General features: G+C 58.3%; 1 protein-coding gene across 1 annotated transcript in view; it reads right to left on the bottom strand.

Annotated features, from left to right (window-relative positions):
• Nucleotides 1-3,326: 3,326 nt before the first annotated feature.
• STX8 (syntaxin 8) overlaps nt 3,327-17,435 on the bottom strand; it is a 259,347-nt gene continuing 245,238 nt past the window's right edge. The window contains exon 9 of the mRNA XM_040453213.1: nt 3,327-3,506. Coding sequence (XP_040309147.1) covers nt 3,347-3,506 — 160 coding nt within the window. The 3' untranslated portion in view covers nt 3,327-3,346. The remainder of the gene's footprint in view (nt 3,507-17,435) is intronic.

Genomic DNA, 17,435 nt, shown 5'->3' with positions numbered 1-17,435 from the left:
TGCCCCATTTTCAGGGACGCCAGGCCCCCCACATTCATAAAGCCGTCCCCTCCCGGGACAGCGAGCTGGCGTGCGGGCCGCCCACTCCCGGCAGACACAGCCTAGGCTTCGGATTTTGTTGAATAGACCTCTCTTTCCACGCTCTCTTAAGACTAAATAAAGACATAGGACCATGCCAAGAAAAATGGGGAGCAAAAGAGCCAGTGAGACACGCGGTAGGTGGACGGGGTGAGCTCACGGCCGTATCGAACCGGACACGCCCGGGACCGCGAGCGAGCCACTGCTGGGAAGCGGTGAATGCTTTTGGCGTGAACCTGGGGGGACGTCTGACATTGTACGAGGCAATTAGAGGAAAGACGAGTCTCGGCTCACTTTCTGAAATAAGGGGGGAAAATACCCGCGTTGAACTTGAGCTGGGCTAGGCTAGAAAACCCGGTAGGAAAGAGCGTCTTCGGTCCTCTGCGGAGAGCCCCCACTTGTCACCTGGGGCCGAGGAAGCGGGACAGACGGGCTCCGAGGAAGCTGAGGCCTGGGAGGAAGGACCCAGCCGGATGCGGGCCGGCGGTTCTGGAAGCAGAGGGGCAGCCAGGGAAATTCTGCAGCGGCCCCATGCACGCGCAGTTCCAGGGTGCTGCTGGGGCCCCGGGGACCCTGAAAGGAGCAGATCGTCCTGAGGCTAATTAAGACTAAGGCTTAGTTACAGTTATTAATAATAATGAAGTTTCAACAGACCCCGAGTACCGGCTATAAGCAGGTATCTGGATTTCTTTATATGGAATCCAGCCTTTAAGTGCTTACAATTAATAATCGCCTAAGTTAAACAATACTTGTCCTGTTATTTCAATACAGCTTACTTTCGCGGAGAAGGCTCTCGAGGGGACGGGTGCTAAGGCCCCGTCTCACCTCTCCTTATGCTTAGGGCGAGGTCTCACCGCCCACACGGCCGATTCGGTGCCGCGGGCCTGTGGGAATGCAGGCCTGACGGCTCACAGGGGAAAGCCAGGCCTTGCCGGACCACGCTGGGACAAGCCACCTTTATGTTAAGCCACTTGACTCCAGGGTGGGTCCCCAGGCCACAGGTGCCCGAAACGGCTCGGCGCAGCCAGGTGCCCTTTGCTTCAGAGGGGTGGGTGTCTCCCTCGAGAAGCCCAGCCCTGAGGATGCGGAGGAGGGGGGGATCCTTCCTGCCCGGCACCACCCTGCCCTGCACCACACCGCACCCCCCTCCCCCCAGCCCACCCCCGGCGCTGCCCGAGGCTCACGTGGCAGGTCCTCACGTTCTCGCAGGCCGGCTTTCTACCCCCTCCCCTGCCTGCGGGTCCAGAGAAGTGAAGTCACTTGTCCAGGTCACCCAGCTAGCAGCGCCGGGGCCGGGCCCGGAGCCCGCTCAGTCAAAAGAACAGAAGCGGCTGTATGCAGACATCGGCTCAGTGTTCGGCTTGAAAAGGCCTTTCCGTGTGACTGAGCCAGGACGCCGTGGCTCGGGTTCAAAGACGCCCCACAAGTTGCCGGGGCTCCGTGCTGAGCAAGTCAAGAGGAGGTGAGAAAGTCAAACAGACCTTCAATGCCGCCTCCCGGGAGCCCCGAAGCGGTGGGGGGGGGAGGGGTTTGGAACCCTGGGGTTTGGGGTTTGGAGACGCTGTTTATACGGACTCGGGGTTTCGCACGACAAGGCCGGATGACGTGGCTTTGCGGATTCTTGATCTTCCTTTAGGTGATCCAGGAGCAACCACCCGCCTCCCCACCCCACCCCCCGCAATGAGGGAAAAGCAGTCTAGGGCGCCTGGCCGGCCGCAAGCCCTTGGCCCCCTGTCCCGCACGGCCCTTGTCCTTCGGGAGCACGCCCGCCTCCAACGGAGCCTGCGTCTGCCTCCTCTCCCCTGCCTCCCAGCTCAGGTGCCCGACAGCACAGTCCCCACTCACGCCCCCTCCCCACTCCCCTCTCACCCCGAGGCCTAGCCAAGCTCTGACGGGGTGGCCGACCCCGAGGTCAGTGGGGAGCAGGGTCCAAGTGGACGGGACGGCTGCCCCACGTCTGGGACGGACCCGGGCCCTTCGGGTTTGGCCGGTCGCGGGCCCGGTGCCGGCCCGTCTGATGGCTGTCACGGGGCAGAGTCGGGCGGTGAAGCCAGGAGGGCCCAGGGCCGCACCACCTCGCGGGAGAGAGGCAGGCATGTGATGACCGTGTGCTCACCCCACGTGGCGGGAGCCTGAAGGGAGCCCGCGCCCCCAGGGAAGAGCCACCAGGAAGAGGCCCCGCCCCCTGCCGCGATTTCCCGCTCCCCGAGCACGGTCATCACCAAGCTCTCTGACTGAGGACGAGGTGTCTGGACCTCAGGTCCGCCTGGCACGGCGCGGTCGTCGGTCCCGAGCCCGTCCCTCTCGAGGGCAGTCGCCCGCAGTATGTGGGAGATCCACGGGAGACCCTGGGGTCCCCTCCCACTGACCCACTCTCTCCTCCTCCTCAGTGAAACCCTGTGCCTTTGGAAACCGCCCCATCAGCAACCCTAACCCTTTCCCCCTTTGCCGTGGAAAGAAAAGCCAGGCCGGCCGGCCGGCCTGCTTTCTATACACACCCGACCGAGGGCGCCTTTGAACCTGGAACTCACTGACGCTCCCACGGGAGATGTCCTCTGTGTCCTTATTCACACACGCACTCGTGCACACACACACACACACACACACACACACACACACATGCACACGGTGGTCAGAGCCTGTTCGAGCACCACATAAAGGCACTACCCTCCTGACATCGTAACCACACCTTTCGCTGAGCCCTAACCGGTGCTTTCCAGCCTGACCATGTCCCGCGGCACCCACTTTACTCAATGTTACTTATCATCAGGCTTCAGCCTTGGAAAATGGGTTTATGGTCGCAGAGGGAAAAGGGATGTGCTCCTGGCTTCTGGCTCTCCTTCCCAAGTAGAGTCCGGCAATGTTTCTGAGTGACAGCAGCAAGCTTGGGAGTGGGGACTGGGGCACGGTGGCGGGGTGACAGGTGACAGGTGCACAGACACAGGCCACCCCCCCCCCCCGCCCACCTGCACACACAGGGACTCACTGTTTCCTCCGTGGGCACATGACTTCCCCAGGGAGACAGACATTCGTGGCCTCAAACTGCCTGTTCTGTTGGTGCCCCCAGGATACCCAGCACACCACGGGGTGGCCAGAAACCACCTGGCAGCCACAGGGTGCAACCCCCGGTGGGACCTCGGGCCAGTGCCCCATGTCGAAACCGATAGGGTCATGCCGGGCCTGCGGCTCCAGGCAGCCCTCCAGAGCCGTCACACTCTTGGCTTTACTGAAGCAACGCACAGCGGACGTTCAGAGCGTCGGGGGGAATTTATTGAGAGCAGCTTTCTCGCGTACCAACGGGGTGCCGAGCTTTTGTCCGTCGCTGGCGGGTGTCACAGCTGGGGGGGCCCTTCACTGCCACTAGTTGGTGGGCCAGACCGCCACGACCACAATGGCCACGAGCAGCAGTAAAATCACCATGACCATCCCTGGAGAACAGAAGCACGAGAGACCCCTTTAGCGATCTGTCCCAGAAGGGCGTCACACAGCCGGTTAACTACCTTCCCAGGGGACGGCCGATGGACACGTCTGTGCCCACCCCCCCCCCCCCGGCCTTCAGTGTGTGTGTGTGTGTGTGTGTGTGTGTGTGTGCGCGGGGGGCGGGGGTGGTCAGCTGCCCCGGGGACGCTGGAGACTGTCCGCCTCACTACCTCGAGAGCTGTGCCAGCAAAGTGCCAGCCAGACTGGGGGCTCTGGGTGGGGCCTCGGGCGAGGAGGGGAGCGCGCGCCCAGCCCCTGGCTTCTCCGTGGGCAGCGTGGCTCCGTTTTGGGTTTGCGCCGGGGAAGCATCGATAACGCAGAGGGCTCTGGGGTTCGCGCGGCAGTATTCAGTCTCGGATCCACTTTCTCCACTGTCTCCACGTGGCTTGGCCTTTTCTTCTGGAGCCCGAGACGCTTATGTCAGTCATCTGTCAGAACAGCCAATGGACGGACTACTGCAAAGTCAGGGCTCCAAAAACGTCCACTTGCCGGAGGACCCTGGGGCTACCGAGGCCCCCAGAGGGAAGCGAGGAAACAAAGCGTGGGGATGCGTCTGGGAAGTAACGGGGGGGGGGGGGGGTGTGTGTCAAGCGCACGGGGTCACATGGTGGTTTGGCCGACAGGACTGCCCACCTCAGACTGAGAAGCTGTTTCCAGAGAGGTCAGTCCCAGGAGTCCACTCCCTATGCTCTTAAAGTCACTAACATCCTGCTGGTGTTATTAACTAGCTGCCGGCTGGCCACATGGAGCTATTTAAATTGCAATTGATTAAAATTAAATAGGGGTGGGACGCCTGGGTGTCTCAGTTGGTTAGGCGTCCGACTTCGGCTCAGGTCATGATCTCACGGTGAGTTCGAGCCCCGCGTCGGGCTCTGTGCTGACGGCTCGGAGCCTGGAGCCTGTTTCCGATTCTGTGTCTCCCTCTCTCTCTGCCCCTCCCGTACTTGCACTCTGTCTCTCCCACCCCCTGTCAAAAATAAATAAACATTATGGGGCGCCTGGGTGGCGCAGTCGGTTAAGCCTCCGACTTCGGCCAGGTCACAATCTCGCGGTCCGTGAGTTCGAGTCCCGCGTCAGGCTCTGTGCTGACGGCTCGGAGCCTGGAGCCCGTTTCAGATTCTGTGTCTCCCTCTCTCTCTGCCCCTCCCCTGTTCATGCTCTGTCCCTCTCTGTCTCAAAAACAAATCAACATTAAAATCAAATAGGGGCGCCTGGGTGGCTCAGTCAGTTGAGTGTCATACTCTTGATTTCGGCTCAGGTCACGATCCCAGGGTGGTGGGATCGAGCCCCCCTTCGGGCTCTGTGCAGGACATGGAGCCTGCTTGGGATTCTCTCTCTCTCTCTCTCTCTCTCTCTCTCCACCCCACCCCCGCTCTTGCACATACTCTCTCTCTCAAATAAAAAAAATAAAATTCAAAAGATAAAATTAAAGGACTCAGTTCTCATTTACACTCACCATATGTCAAGTGCTCAAGAGCCACCTGTGGCCAATGGCCACCGTGCTGGACAGAGACAACAGAGACCTCCTTCATCACAGGAAGTCCTCCTGGGCAGAACTGACGTAAGGTCTCGAGCTGTGATGACTTCCCCTGCTGCTCACACCCCAGCTTCTCTGATGGCTCCTGGAGCAGAGGCTCCACACATATTTGTTGAGCAAACAGACGAACCGTTACGAGGCGTGTCCTCAACACTCACCCGACAGGCTTGGACGGTTTCTGACGTGGGAGCCCCGCTCTCCCTTCTTCTTGAGCCGGTTTTGTTAAGTTATATTTTCCTGGGGAACTGCCCATTTTTTTCTGAGTGCTCGAAAGTACTGGCGTAAAACTGTTCGTGATGTTCGCTTATAATTTCAACACCGTGCTCTATCCGCGTCCTTCTTTTCGTCTCTGACACCACGTAGTTGAGCATTCTTTTTCTTGATTAGCCTCAAGATGCCTCTTGTTCAACTTTCCCAAGAATTAGTTATTTTTTTTTTTTTCCAACGTTTATTTATTTTTGGGACAGAGAGAGACAGAGCATGAACGGGGGAGGGGCAGAGAGAGAGGGAGACACAGAATCCGAAACAGGCTCCAGGCTCCGAGCCATCAGCCCAGAGCCCGACGCGGGGCTCGAACTCACGGACCGCGAGATCGTGACCTGGCTGAAGTCGGACGCTTAACTGACTGCGCCACCCAGGCGCCCCAAGAATTAGTTTTTTTTAAGCTTATTTATTTATTTATTTATTTTGAGGAAGACGGAAACAGCGTGAGTGGGGGAGGGGCAGAGAGAAAGGATCCCAAGCAGGCTCCGTGCTGTCCGCACAGAGCCCAACACCGGGCTCGAACCCATGACCTGTGAGATCATGACCTGAGCCGAAACTGAGACTTGGACGCTTAACCAGCTGAGCCACCCAGGCGCCCCCCCCCCCCCCCCCCCGAGGATAAGTCCTGACTTTGCTGACCACCTATCATTTACTTTGTGTTTTACTGAATTTCTGCATCTATTTTCATTAATCCTTCTGTTCCTAGACTTCCTTTGGCTTCACCCTGATGTTTTTTCTCTAACCTCTTGAACAGAAAGTCAACTCATTCATTTGCCATCTTTCTTCTAAGTACGGGCCCCTGTAAGCCTACAACTTCTCATATGAAAAAGCTGCACTGTTCTTCGTCTCTAAACTCCACGTCTTTCAAAATTTTAGGCAACTTCTTTGGCCCAACAGTTAACTCAGAAGCATGTTTTAAAATTCCCGGTTGTAACGAAACATGCATGTCAGATATACGTTTAAAAATTTTGAGATCATAATAACACACTCTATTTTGATGTGGAAATGCCTGTGAGTTCCACTGGTGACAAAGCCACTGTGGTTACCTGCCTACGATCTTAACTGAGGAAAAGGCTGCACTCCGTTAGAAGTTAGTAGAAGTAAGAATGCAATTTGCTTTCCCACCCAAGTTCACAGACGCCCTGAATCCTCTCCACAGACCTCCAGGGTCCAATGCAGTCCAAGTAGTATGTATTTTCAATTCAACCCATGTAAGGCAGAACACGCCCATCGTTTTAAACATTAAGAAGGAAGGGACTTAAAGACACATGGCCAGCCTCCTTATCATCTCCCTATGAGAGTGGGCGATTTTTTCCCAAGACACCCTCTTTCTCTGATGATCTGATCTTCTGAGAGACCTACCCCCTGTTGGGGACCTAAGAGTTCTCCCCCTGATTTCATACGGACATAGACCCAAGTCTCTACATCAAGGGTCGGCAAACTGTGGACCTGTGCACCAAACCTGGCTGGCGGTCTGTTTTCGTACAGCCCCTGAGCCAAGAAATGGTTTTTCTATTTTTGAAGGGTTGTCAAAAAAGACAAAGAAGTAGATGTGACACGCGGCCGGTGGTCTGCAAAGCCTAAACTACTTCCTGTCTGGCTTTTCACAGAACCGAGTCGATCCCTGCTCTGCATCACTGCGGCCGATAACGACCTAGCCGTGGCCTCGGTTCATCCATTCAGGCCCTGGTTTCCAGTTCTCCCTCCACTTCCTTCATCTGGGGATTTCCTCTCTCCCTCGTAAATTCCGCTGTGGGTTAGCATTTTAGGGGAGAGGCTGTAATATTTTATCTTGCCTTTCGAGATGCTTGTAGGAAGGTGTGCGTGTGTGTGTGTGTGGGCACGTGTGTGTCAACATTATCTCGGTCCATATTCTTGCCAGAGCCAGAGAACAAGTCTCCTTTTTGTGCATTTCTGCCTCCAGAAACATCTTCAGGTTGACCGAAAGTTCCACCTGGGCAGGAATCCCACTAGTTCCTGGCGGGGCGGAGACGTCGTCCTCCGACGTCTAGGGAACGATCCTCAACTGGAGGGTGCAGATGGCCTGAGGAGCGTCGGGGGTGGCTGCTAGGGCTCCAGAGCCCAGGCGTCCCCCGAAGACAAGGGGGGAGGCCCGGGTGTTGAGGAAAGGCGGGAGACGAGGCGTGCTGTCTCGGGCAGCTGCTGCCGACGCTCGGGCAGGGTCGGAGCCGGGAGGGCACTCGAGGCCGCGAGGCTCGCCGTGTGGCGGGGGTTCTGGACTGAGGGAGAGAGGCCGACACAAGTGACCCTGCGTCTTCACGTCAGGGTGGTGATGAGAATAGCAGAACGGGAGAGGAGAGCGAGACATGGAGAACCGTCACCGGCTGGGAAGCAGGCACCACGCGCCCGGGGTCAGCCTGCACACACACAAAGCTCACGATCCAAGGGAAGAGGCCCCAGGCACCGGCGGTTACTGGCCCCTGAGTGTCCGAGGCAGGGACTGAGCCCGTCTAGCTGGCCGCTGTCTCCCCAGGACCGAGCACAGAGCCTCACCCACGGAACAGGCACTGCACGTCCTTTTTTATAGAAGTGAATAAACGCATTGAGTCACTGGAAGGGACAAGAGGAACCGGTAAGAAAGACAAAGAAGGAACAGTGGACGGAGAGAAAGAGAGAGAGAAGCTGAGAACATGTGTCAAGGAAGCCACAGAAAGAGAAGATTCACAAAGTGGTCAGCCCCCGTCAACAAATGCCACACAGACGCCAGGGGGCCAGACAGAAGCTCCTGGGCTGATGCCTTTAATGGGACTGCTTAGCGGACAGGTGGCTGCGCCTCTCGGAACTGCTATCACACGGCAATTCCTTGGGGCGCCCGGGGGGCTCAGTCGGCTGAGCGTCCGACTTCGGCTCAGGGCACGATCTTGCCGTCCGTGGGTTCGAGCCCCGCGTCGGGCTCTGTGCTGGCAGCTCGGAGCCCGGAGCCTGCTTCGGATTCTGTCTCCCTCTCTCTCTCTGACCCTCCCCCGCTAGTGCTCTCTGTCTCTCAAAGATAAATAGACATTAAAATTAAAAAAAAAAAAATACAGCAATTCCTCTTCCAGCTGCTAATTTTTCTATCACAGAAACTGTGAGTCTTACGAACGCGCCACAGCAGAGGTGACCCAGGGCACCTGATGCCCGTGAAAACCGAAGATGCCCTTGAGCTCCTGGTGCCACAGACAGTGGTCACCTGATGCCATGTGGTCAGGCGGGTCCCCGCGCAACGATGCAAAGGCGACTTTAAGAGCAATGAAAACGAGGTCTTTTACATTTTAAGGCATCTCGGGGCAAACAGGGGCCCTCTGGCTAGGACATTTTCAACAGGTTTCAGTGAACTGGTATGGGCGGAGGGTCAACTGACGAAGTCACTTCAAGACGGCAAGTGACGATGACCAGCAAAGCCAGCTGCAGCCTTTTGGATTCTTTGGGCCAAAGAGCAGGTGTTTATATATCTTGCCACCCGGTGATCCTTTCTCTAAGAGTCTGGCCTTCTTGGAACGTGATCACGGCTCGGCACCTTTCTTGAAGGGAGTGTCTCTCCTCTAAAGGATGTTTTGGGAAGAGTCACCAAGGCTCGTTCTAAAGCCGGGGGGGCTGAGCGGTGCCGTGCGTGGAATATTTCCCGTGCTCGGGGATCCGTGCGATCTCCTTGCTTACTTGCTTCTTAGCCCGAGAGAAATCCCGTCTCCTCCACCTCATCCACGAGGGAAAGCTCTTACCGAAGGCCCTGCCCTTCCAGGGGTGGAACTCACCCCTGTTCCACCTCTTCCCCTTTCTCTGCACCAGGGGGGCCCATGCAGGGGGGATCCTGGTTCCCGACACGATGTGGGGCTGACCAGGGACAGGGGCCCAGACTGCTCTGGGCTGAGAATCTGGGGTACAGAGTTTCCACTCATTCTTGCCCCCTCTTCTCTTTTTCCTTCCTCCTTCCCTCCTTCCCACCGTCTACGGTGGCAACTTTGAAACAGGCGCAGAAGTAGATGGGCGAGTAATGATGCCCCGTGATGTGCAAGGCTCGATTCACGACCAGTCTGGCTTCACCTGTACCCTCCCAGACAGGTCTGGGTGTATTCTTTTGAAGTGAACCCCCAGACAGACATACTTCATCTCCCGAGACGTCAGCGAGAACCCCTCCAAGATAAGCCATCGCTAAAAAAAAAAAAAAAAAAAAAAAAAAAAAAAAAAATTCCCACCGTGCGTAAGCCCCGACGATTTGCTTTTTCTTGAAGACAGAGATGGGAAAGTGGCCCCCGGCCCGGAGGTCACAGGAGACCACGCGGCCGGAGGGTCACGGGAAGACTGTGACTCGTAGTCGGTCACGTGGGACAGAGAGAACTCCTTTCTTTTGCCTCCGAGTGGTGTTGAAACCTCAGGGGTCTGCTCGTCCATCCCCCAGCTAAGGAAATGTTTGACATTTCGGAACGAGGCAAGACAGTTGAACTTCTGGGAACCTGCCAACTTCTCGAACAATGAACGCTCTTTGCCCCCGGCCCCAGCACGAGAACACCTGGCGAGGCCCCTGGATCGGGATCGCTTCCCCCACTGAGCCTCGCTCGGCTCCGGGCCCTGCTGCTGCGGGCACCTGGCGACGCGGGGTCTCCCTCCCGATACCCAGTGCCCCCTGCGGGGGAGGGGGGGCAGGCGGGGGGGGGCATGCCAGAGTTATGGGAGTGGGAAGAAAATGTCCACTTCCTTTGGTCAGTTCACCGGATGAGGATTCCTTCACCACTCGCAATATTTACAGCCGTTAAACAAAGATCTAAGAAAACAAACTCCTTTTCAGACGGGGAAGGCACCTGAAACACAGTCTCTCCGGGACAGCGCGGCGTTTTCTGAAAGTCTGTTCATCCGGATTCACGGTCCCTATTCTTCCCCAGTGAGACGCCGGAAACCTGCGAATTAACGGGGCCTGTGCTGCCGACGTGTCTGCCGTAGTCGGGCACAGGTAACGGCTCTTTGTGCTTATGGAGGAGGAAGGGGAGGAGGGGAAGGAGGGAGAGGGAGAGGAAGAGGAAGGAGGGGAGGAGGAGGAGGAGGAAGGGGAGGAGGACTACAAAGTCTGGCCTTCCTTGAGAGAGGGAGAGCAGACCTCAGCACAGGCGCTTTGGGGCACTTTCCGGACACTTCCGCCCTCAGCTGCAGGGGTGCGGAGCAAAGCGCGGCAGGAGAGGAGAGGGTGCAGGGGTGATGGGGCAGGAGGTGGGGGGTTTGGAGGGCAATTTTATCTAAAGTCTTTTCATCCGGTTCTGCTTATCCCAGGAGAGCTGTACTGGCTGCTCCGCGATCGTCGGTTGCTTTGGACCAAAATACATATGCTCGTGCCCGACCTGTTCGAGTCCGCGCCCGCGAGCACCTCTCGTGCCGCTGATAACTCTGAGGGTCCACAGCAGGCATTTATGAAACCCGCCTATAGTCGGCTGGGGGGCTTTTTCCCCAGTTGTGCCTGTGAACAGGTGACATTTGCTCACGCATTATGCAGTTGGCTCTCGCGGATCAAACAGCTCTCTCGGCGGCGGAGTCCTGAGCTGAGGTGAGCAAGAAGCAGGAGAGAAGGCAAAACTGGAATATTTGTTTTCCAAAGTTCATGTAAATGTCCCCTGTAATCCCATTACTGGGCAAATAAGCGAAGGCAAGAGTAGACGGCCGGCGGCGGCGAAGGGGACCGTATTTACATTCTGATTGATTCTCAGGCTGCAGGGCCGGAGAACCGAGGTTATCCGCGGGTTCCCGGCCGGAGCTGGGGGGGGGGGGTGGGTGGGGGAGGGGCGCGGCCGGGCAGCGGGGGGCGGGCCCCCGGAGCCCTGCTCCCACCAGCCTGGAGCTCAGCGGCCGGGGACAGGGGCACCCATGGCCTCCCCGGGCCCCCGTGGCATCGGCTTCACGCCACCGCTCTGTGCCACCGTCTCCCGACAGCGCTGTCTTCGTCCGGAACTGAAAGGGAGTCTCCTCTGACCTTCTGAGTTTGGCTCTGTTCTGACCTGGCACGCGACCCATCCTCAGGCTTTCTTTTTCTCTGCTCAGGGGTGAGCGCTCCTGGGCAGCCCTGGTGGGTTCCGTCCGCTCACCAGACCTCACGCCCTCTCACCCGTCTGCTCGGACCCTCCGCCCTCCGTCACCCTACGCGGGGCCACCGCCTGGGCCGCTCGGCTGGGACTCCGCTCCCTCCAGGCCGCCTGCTGGCTTCCCTGGAGCCAGAGACGCTCCTCCCTCCTCCGGCCAGGTTCGTGCCTTAAATGACCGTCCTCTGCCCCTACGGGCCCCTATCGCTTACAAACATTCCTTTCTTCAGGCCAGGGGGGCTCCAGCAGCAGGGAGCGTGCAGTCGGGCGTGGTGGCCCGGGCACTGGGTTTGGGGGTCAGGGAGACCTGACCTCCGAGCTGCCGGTGGTATATATGAGGCACTGGCGAAGTTCCTTCCGTCTGAGGCCGGTCCTGCCATCAGTAAAAGCCCCCAGACACCGACTTCGTAGTTGTGCCGTGAGGATTCAGTACGATTAGGTGCCCGAGGCTCCCGGGGCAAATCCGGGCCCCCATGAACGGCAGCTACGACGACACGGATTAGCCCCGCGTGCACGGCCCGCTGCTAAGAAGGCGCCCGTGTGCGGCACATGCCGCATGATGTCCCGCGAGGGAGCCGGGCTCACAGCCTGACGACGGAACTAAGATGTCACTCGTCCCAGAAGTGAAGGAAGAGGGGCGAACCCGGGAACAGCCGGGTGGCACCCAGTTCAGAAATGGAGCCCGGTTCCAGCCGCAGCCCAGCCGGGGGTGACGGGCGTCCAGCGAAGGCTGGAAGTTCGGGGAGGAATATGTCTGGCAGCATCTGTCTGGGTCACTGGCCACAGGAGGGGCGGCTGGGCCGGGCGGGCGCTGGCTGCCGTCGGAAGCCAAGTGGACGCCGGGTGAGAGGGGTCGGTGGCCCAGGATGTGGGCCCCGCGAGGAAGGCAAGGTCAGAGCAGGGCCAGCGCGGAGGACGGGCTCGCGGGCGGGGGGAGAAGCGTGAAGCAAACCCAAGGGGAGTCTAGAAGGCCCGCGGAAAGCCTGGTGGGGGCTCTGAAGTTGTGCCCAGCCCTGGAGCACGGTCAGCCCCGCGGGAGGGTGCCAGCCAGTCCGGCATAATCGCGGGACCGTCGATGCAAGTGATAGAAGCATAAAGAGAACAGAAGTAAAAAAAAAAAAAAAAAAAAAAGTCAGGGGAGCCTGGGTGGCTCAGTCACTTGAACGTCCGACTTCGGCTCAGGTCACGATCTCACGGTTGGTGAGTTCGAGCCCCGCATCGGGCTTTGTGCTGACAGCTCGGAGCCTGCTTTGGAACCTCTGAGTCCCTCTCTCTCTCTGGCCCTCTGAGGCTCACAGGCACTTGTACACTTTCTGTCTCTCAAAAATAAATTAACAGTGAAAAAAAAAAAAAAAAAGCTGGTTGGGATGTTATGGTGTATTTGTGCCCAGAATGTTCCCCCCCCCAACCCCCCAAAGGTTGGCAGGGCGGGGGGGGGGCGGGGAGGCTGGCAAAGCAACGATTTCCCCCAATTTGCACAGAGGAAAACGGGGCTCAGAGGCTGGCCCCACGCTGCCCTTCGGAGAGCCCTAGGAAGGGAACAAGTCAACAGCAGAGCTGGTTCTGGGCCCTCGGGCCGCGTTCCCTGGGAGGGAGCGGGCTCAGGAGGGGCAGCGACCACTGAGGGCCGGCCGGGTGACGGTGGGAGCCGTGGTCTGTGACACTGAGAGACCCCCTCAGAGACACACATGGCAAGGCAAAGAACTGCCCAGTTGGCTTGGTTCTGACCGAACACAGAGAAAACTGAGATTAAACAGAGTTTACTGCTTCGGCCTGAGGTCGTGCTGAGTGCGTCTGTCTCTGCCTTTGGACAGGACCACAGCCCAGGGACAAGCGCGGGCCTGGCCCCTTGCCAGCCTGCCGGAGTGAGACGGCCACAGCGCGGGAAGCCAGCGTCCTTGGGGCCACGGCGGAGGGACAGCACGCATGGCCCACCCAACCCTGGCTCGTCTGGGAAGGAACAAGCTTCCTGAGGGGTAAGGGCTGTGCTCTTCTGCAGAGTGGCCGTGCCCACGCTGGGTTTGTGCCGGGGTGACGCGGGGAGAGGAGGGGGGCCTCTCCCTCACACACCGTCCTCTGAAGGCCCAGGCCCCATCTGGGGACAATCGGCCCCCCGTCCCTGGGCTGGCACGACAGCCCAGGGCCGACAAGAGGCAACACTGCGTCACAGAGACTCTGGAAAAAAGTCAACTCTGGAGAGAAGGCGGCGCCTGTGGGGAAGGAGGTCTGCGTGGGGAGACATCTGGGGGCCAGAGAGAGAGAGAGAGAGCGCAGGAAGCAGGAATCGGGGAAGGTGGCCTGACCCGAGGGTGGGGGATGGGACGAGAGGAGGGGCTTGCCCAGAAACAGGAAATTAAAAGGAATTAAGACTGCAGAAGCCGGGCGAGGAGCCGGATGTGGGCCCGGAGAAAGGCACGTTCCAGGGCTCTGGGCTCCGGGGACGAGGGCCTGCCCCGCTGGGCGTCGAGTGGCTCTGTCGCGGCCACGGGGCCCCGACGAGGCCCACACTTGACACTGGGTCAGTGGCGATGGGACGTGAGAGCCCACGTCACCAGCCAGGCCAAACCCGGTCGCAGCCCAGAAGGGCCAGAGTGAACCACACCAGGATCTAGGCGGGTGCGAACATTCGCGTTTGGCTCCTCGGGGCCTCCCGGCCTCCCCAGAGAGGCAGGGAATCCGCGCGTCCCCGCCTCTGCAAAACACCACAAAAACACTCTGAGGATGATACCGATCCTTAGAGGGAGGATGTAAGAACTCGGCCATCGCTGTTGTTTCCTGCGCAGAAGGTGCTGACTAGTTTCTAGGCCCCGTCTGTGTGCCTCGCGTGTTACTCACGTCCCTTCCCCGAAGTAGGCCCGCCCCGGCAACGCTCCGCAATCCCACAGCGCGACTGCGCCCTGAACGGCCGATCCTTCGTATCAGCAACCGAAAGCGGCTCAGGGTGACACTTCAGCTCAGTCATTTAATGCCCGTTCTCTGGCGCCTCAATTTTGGCGAAGAAATATCCCCTCGCTGTGCCGGGCGTAACCCCGGGGAATGGGAATCTGTCTGGAATCTGGCAGAGATTCAAGTGTCTTTGAAAAGACAGTCAGGAGCTCTGTTATGGATCTCTTGTTTTGACAATTCCCTCCTGACTAAGTGTCAGAAGATTTCTGGATGGCTCCAGTCAGGCTACGGATTCACCATCACACATCCCTTTCAGTTGTGGCGTTTGGACCGGGGCACGTCACCTGGCACCAATCAGGGACCCCGCGCAGGGTGACAGGACGGAGCCTCTGCCAGAGCCCGGAGTCGGGTACAGAAAGGCAGGGCAGGGGGATCGAGAGGATACTTTTTTGATACATCAGATGCTCATCCTTCTGATTTTCAATTTTCTTTTCTTAAAGCAAATCATTTCACTGAGATACGGAAGCCCCCCGGGTGGTATATTTGAATCCGAACCTCAAGAAAACATCTTCCTGGCAGGTGGGGTGGGGGCAGTGGCTGTGTCTGTTCTACTTGACCCTCCCACAGGCACAGCTGAGGGGCCCAGAGGTGGAGCCCGCGTGAGGCCACCGGGCTCCCTTCCCCAGGAATCGTGGAGCTCAGACCGAGCGGAGTTGGGGCTCGGTCACGGTAACGGTGACACTCCAGAGAGGGGGCCGACAAAATGGGCCCGGAGGTCCCAGGGTGTGCCTTAGTTCTGACTCTTCTGACACGCGGGTGGCTCGGTGATCCCTCGGGGTCTCCCGAGTCACCCGACATCATTCAAACAAATGACACGTTCTTGTGGTGCCTGGGTGGCTCCGTGGGTTGAGCGTCCGACTTCAGCTCACGGTTCGTGGGTCCGAGCCCCGCGTCGGGCTCTGTGCTGACAGCTCAGAACGGGGAGCCTGCTTCTGATCCTGTGTCTCCCTCTCTCTCTGCCCCTCCCCTGCTTGCTCTCTCTCACTCTCTCTCTCTCTTTCTCTCTCAAAACATAAACATTAAAAAAAAAAAAAATGACACACTCTTTAACCTAAACGTGCCAGAGTCATTTCCTCTGACTTGTAACTGAGACCTTGCAGTAAAGAGACCATCAGAAAACCTAACTACGCGTCTCCGGTTATTTGGGGAAATGTCAGGGTAGCACGAGAACAGTTCTGCTTTACTGGCACAGCGTTGAAAGGCCATCAAAGGCCGCTGCTCCTCAGGGCGAGCGATCTGGTGCCCCATCCCCCCCTTATCTCTGAGTGGCCTGAGGTCCCACTGCAATATCCCACCATCAAGAGGCCTTCTCGGATACTCTTTCGCAGACGCGTCTCCTATCACGTTACAAATCCTCCTGCACTGTAGTAATATTATTACCACAGTAATAATCTAGTAATGCGCCAGATGCCGTCCTGAAGAGCCAAAGGTATTTGGAGCAAAGATCAGGGCAGGAGAGTCCCCCTCTCTATAAGCAAGGCTCACAGGGACCCCTTGGATGGGGTGAGCAAGCTGCCTGGAGACTTCCCCTTGGGGACCCCTCCTTCCCCAGAGCACGCCGTGGAGGGGCCCATCGAGGGTGTGGGTCAAGCAGGTCCCAGGCGGACTCACACCGTTCCAGCCACCACGTGCTTCTAACAAGAGCCACACCCACCACCGTGAGCGGCGGTGGGCACTTTATATCCATCACGTACGTTATGCGTGGAGATGCTCCCCGATGAAACAGAAGGGCCCCACCCCCGATGCGGTTAGGAAAGCAAACACATCGGACAGCCTCTGGATCCCGCGTCTCTGTGATGGCTTTCGATTGACGTCCCGAATACCGACTGAGCGTCTCTACCGGCACCGTTCTAGGCACTGGGGCTGCAGCAGTGAACAAAAAGACAAAAATCCTTGCCCTCGCTGAGTTGCTACTTGTGCGTGCGTGCGTGCGCACGCACGGCGGGTGGAGACGAAATCCAAGTAAGTAAATTACACCGTGTGCAAGAAGGTGCAAAGGGCTTCTCTCTTCCTGCCGTGCCTGCGAGCTGGCTGCTCGGACGCCCCTCCCTTAGGTTCCAGGGGCGGAAGGGGCAGGGAGTGCTAATACTTTCCAGAAACCGGCCGTCCTGCGGCGGGATCTGGAAACACGCTGCGGGTAAGATTAGGGTGCCTTCCTACGGGGCATCAGGAAACTGCCATCCGTGAAGGTTAACAATACGTAAGCCCAGCAAGAACACATTACGAAAGCCGGCTGGAATGACGGGTGACGTAATGACAAGTGGAAACAGAAAGGGGACTAATTACGAGGCGCGGAAAACGGCGGGCTGGCGAGGAGGAACTTGTCCGCGGGTCCCCGGCACCCTCCAGGACGGGGCACCCTGGCCGGGGGGACGTGTGGCTGGACACGTGGTCCGATCCGAGGGAGCAGCTTCTCAGATTACAGCGAGTGCTCATGTGGCCTGTTTTGACAGCTTGGGGCCCAAATGAATGGCGTGCTCCCAAAACGGATGGCTGTGGCCGTTCTTAGGGGCCGTCTCGCTTTACAGTGAATAGTGCTGGCCACCGGCTGGTTGCTGAAATCCCAAGGAAGCAAGGCTCTGGTGGCAGGAGGAGGAGGGAATGGGAGGCACAGGGTGTCCTGGAACATTTGGAAGAGTTGGGGTGAATGCATTGCCATTGCTGCTTCTGGTGCTTTGGGAGGAAGCCTCTGTGGAGGCTGCCCCCTCCCCCCCGTCCCCGATCTCAGTGCTCCCTTAGCCTCTGACGTGACACTGGCCAAGAGCCACAGACAAGAAACACGACTGGTAAGAGCGTTGGGAGAAAAAAGAAACAAGGGCTGCACAGAGCAGCCGGACACGGTCCTTTCGCTTGAAGAGCTGAGTCTCAGGGCGCCCGGGGGGAGGCTCCGTGTCTGACCTCAGCTCAGCTCATGATCTCACAGCTTGTGGGTTCGAGCCCTGCACTGGGCTCTGTGCTGACAGTGCGGAGCCTGCTTGGGATTCTCTCCCTCCCTCCCTCTCTGCCCCTTCCCTGATCACACTCTCTTTCTCTCTCTCTCTCAAAATAAATACGCATTTTTAAAAAAATGT

The sequence above is a fragment of the Herpailurus yagouaroundi genome, unplaced genomic scaffold (assembly GCF_014898765.1).
Source record: "Herpailurus yagouaroundi ecotype Mexico unplaced genomic scaffold, PumYag 208, whole genome shotgun sequence".
Classification (NCBI taxonomy): Eukaryota; Metazoa; Chordata; class Mammalia; order Carnivora; family Felidae; genus Herpailurus; species Herpailurus yagouaroundi.
Note: the sequence above shows the minus strand (reverse complement) of the source record. Positions and strands in the feature narration are given on the sequence as shown.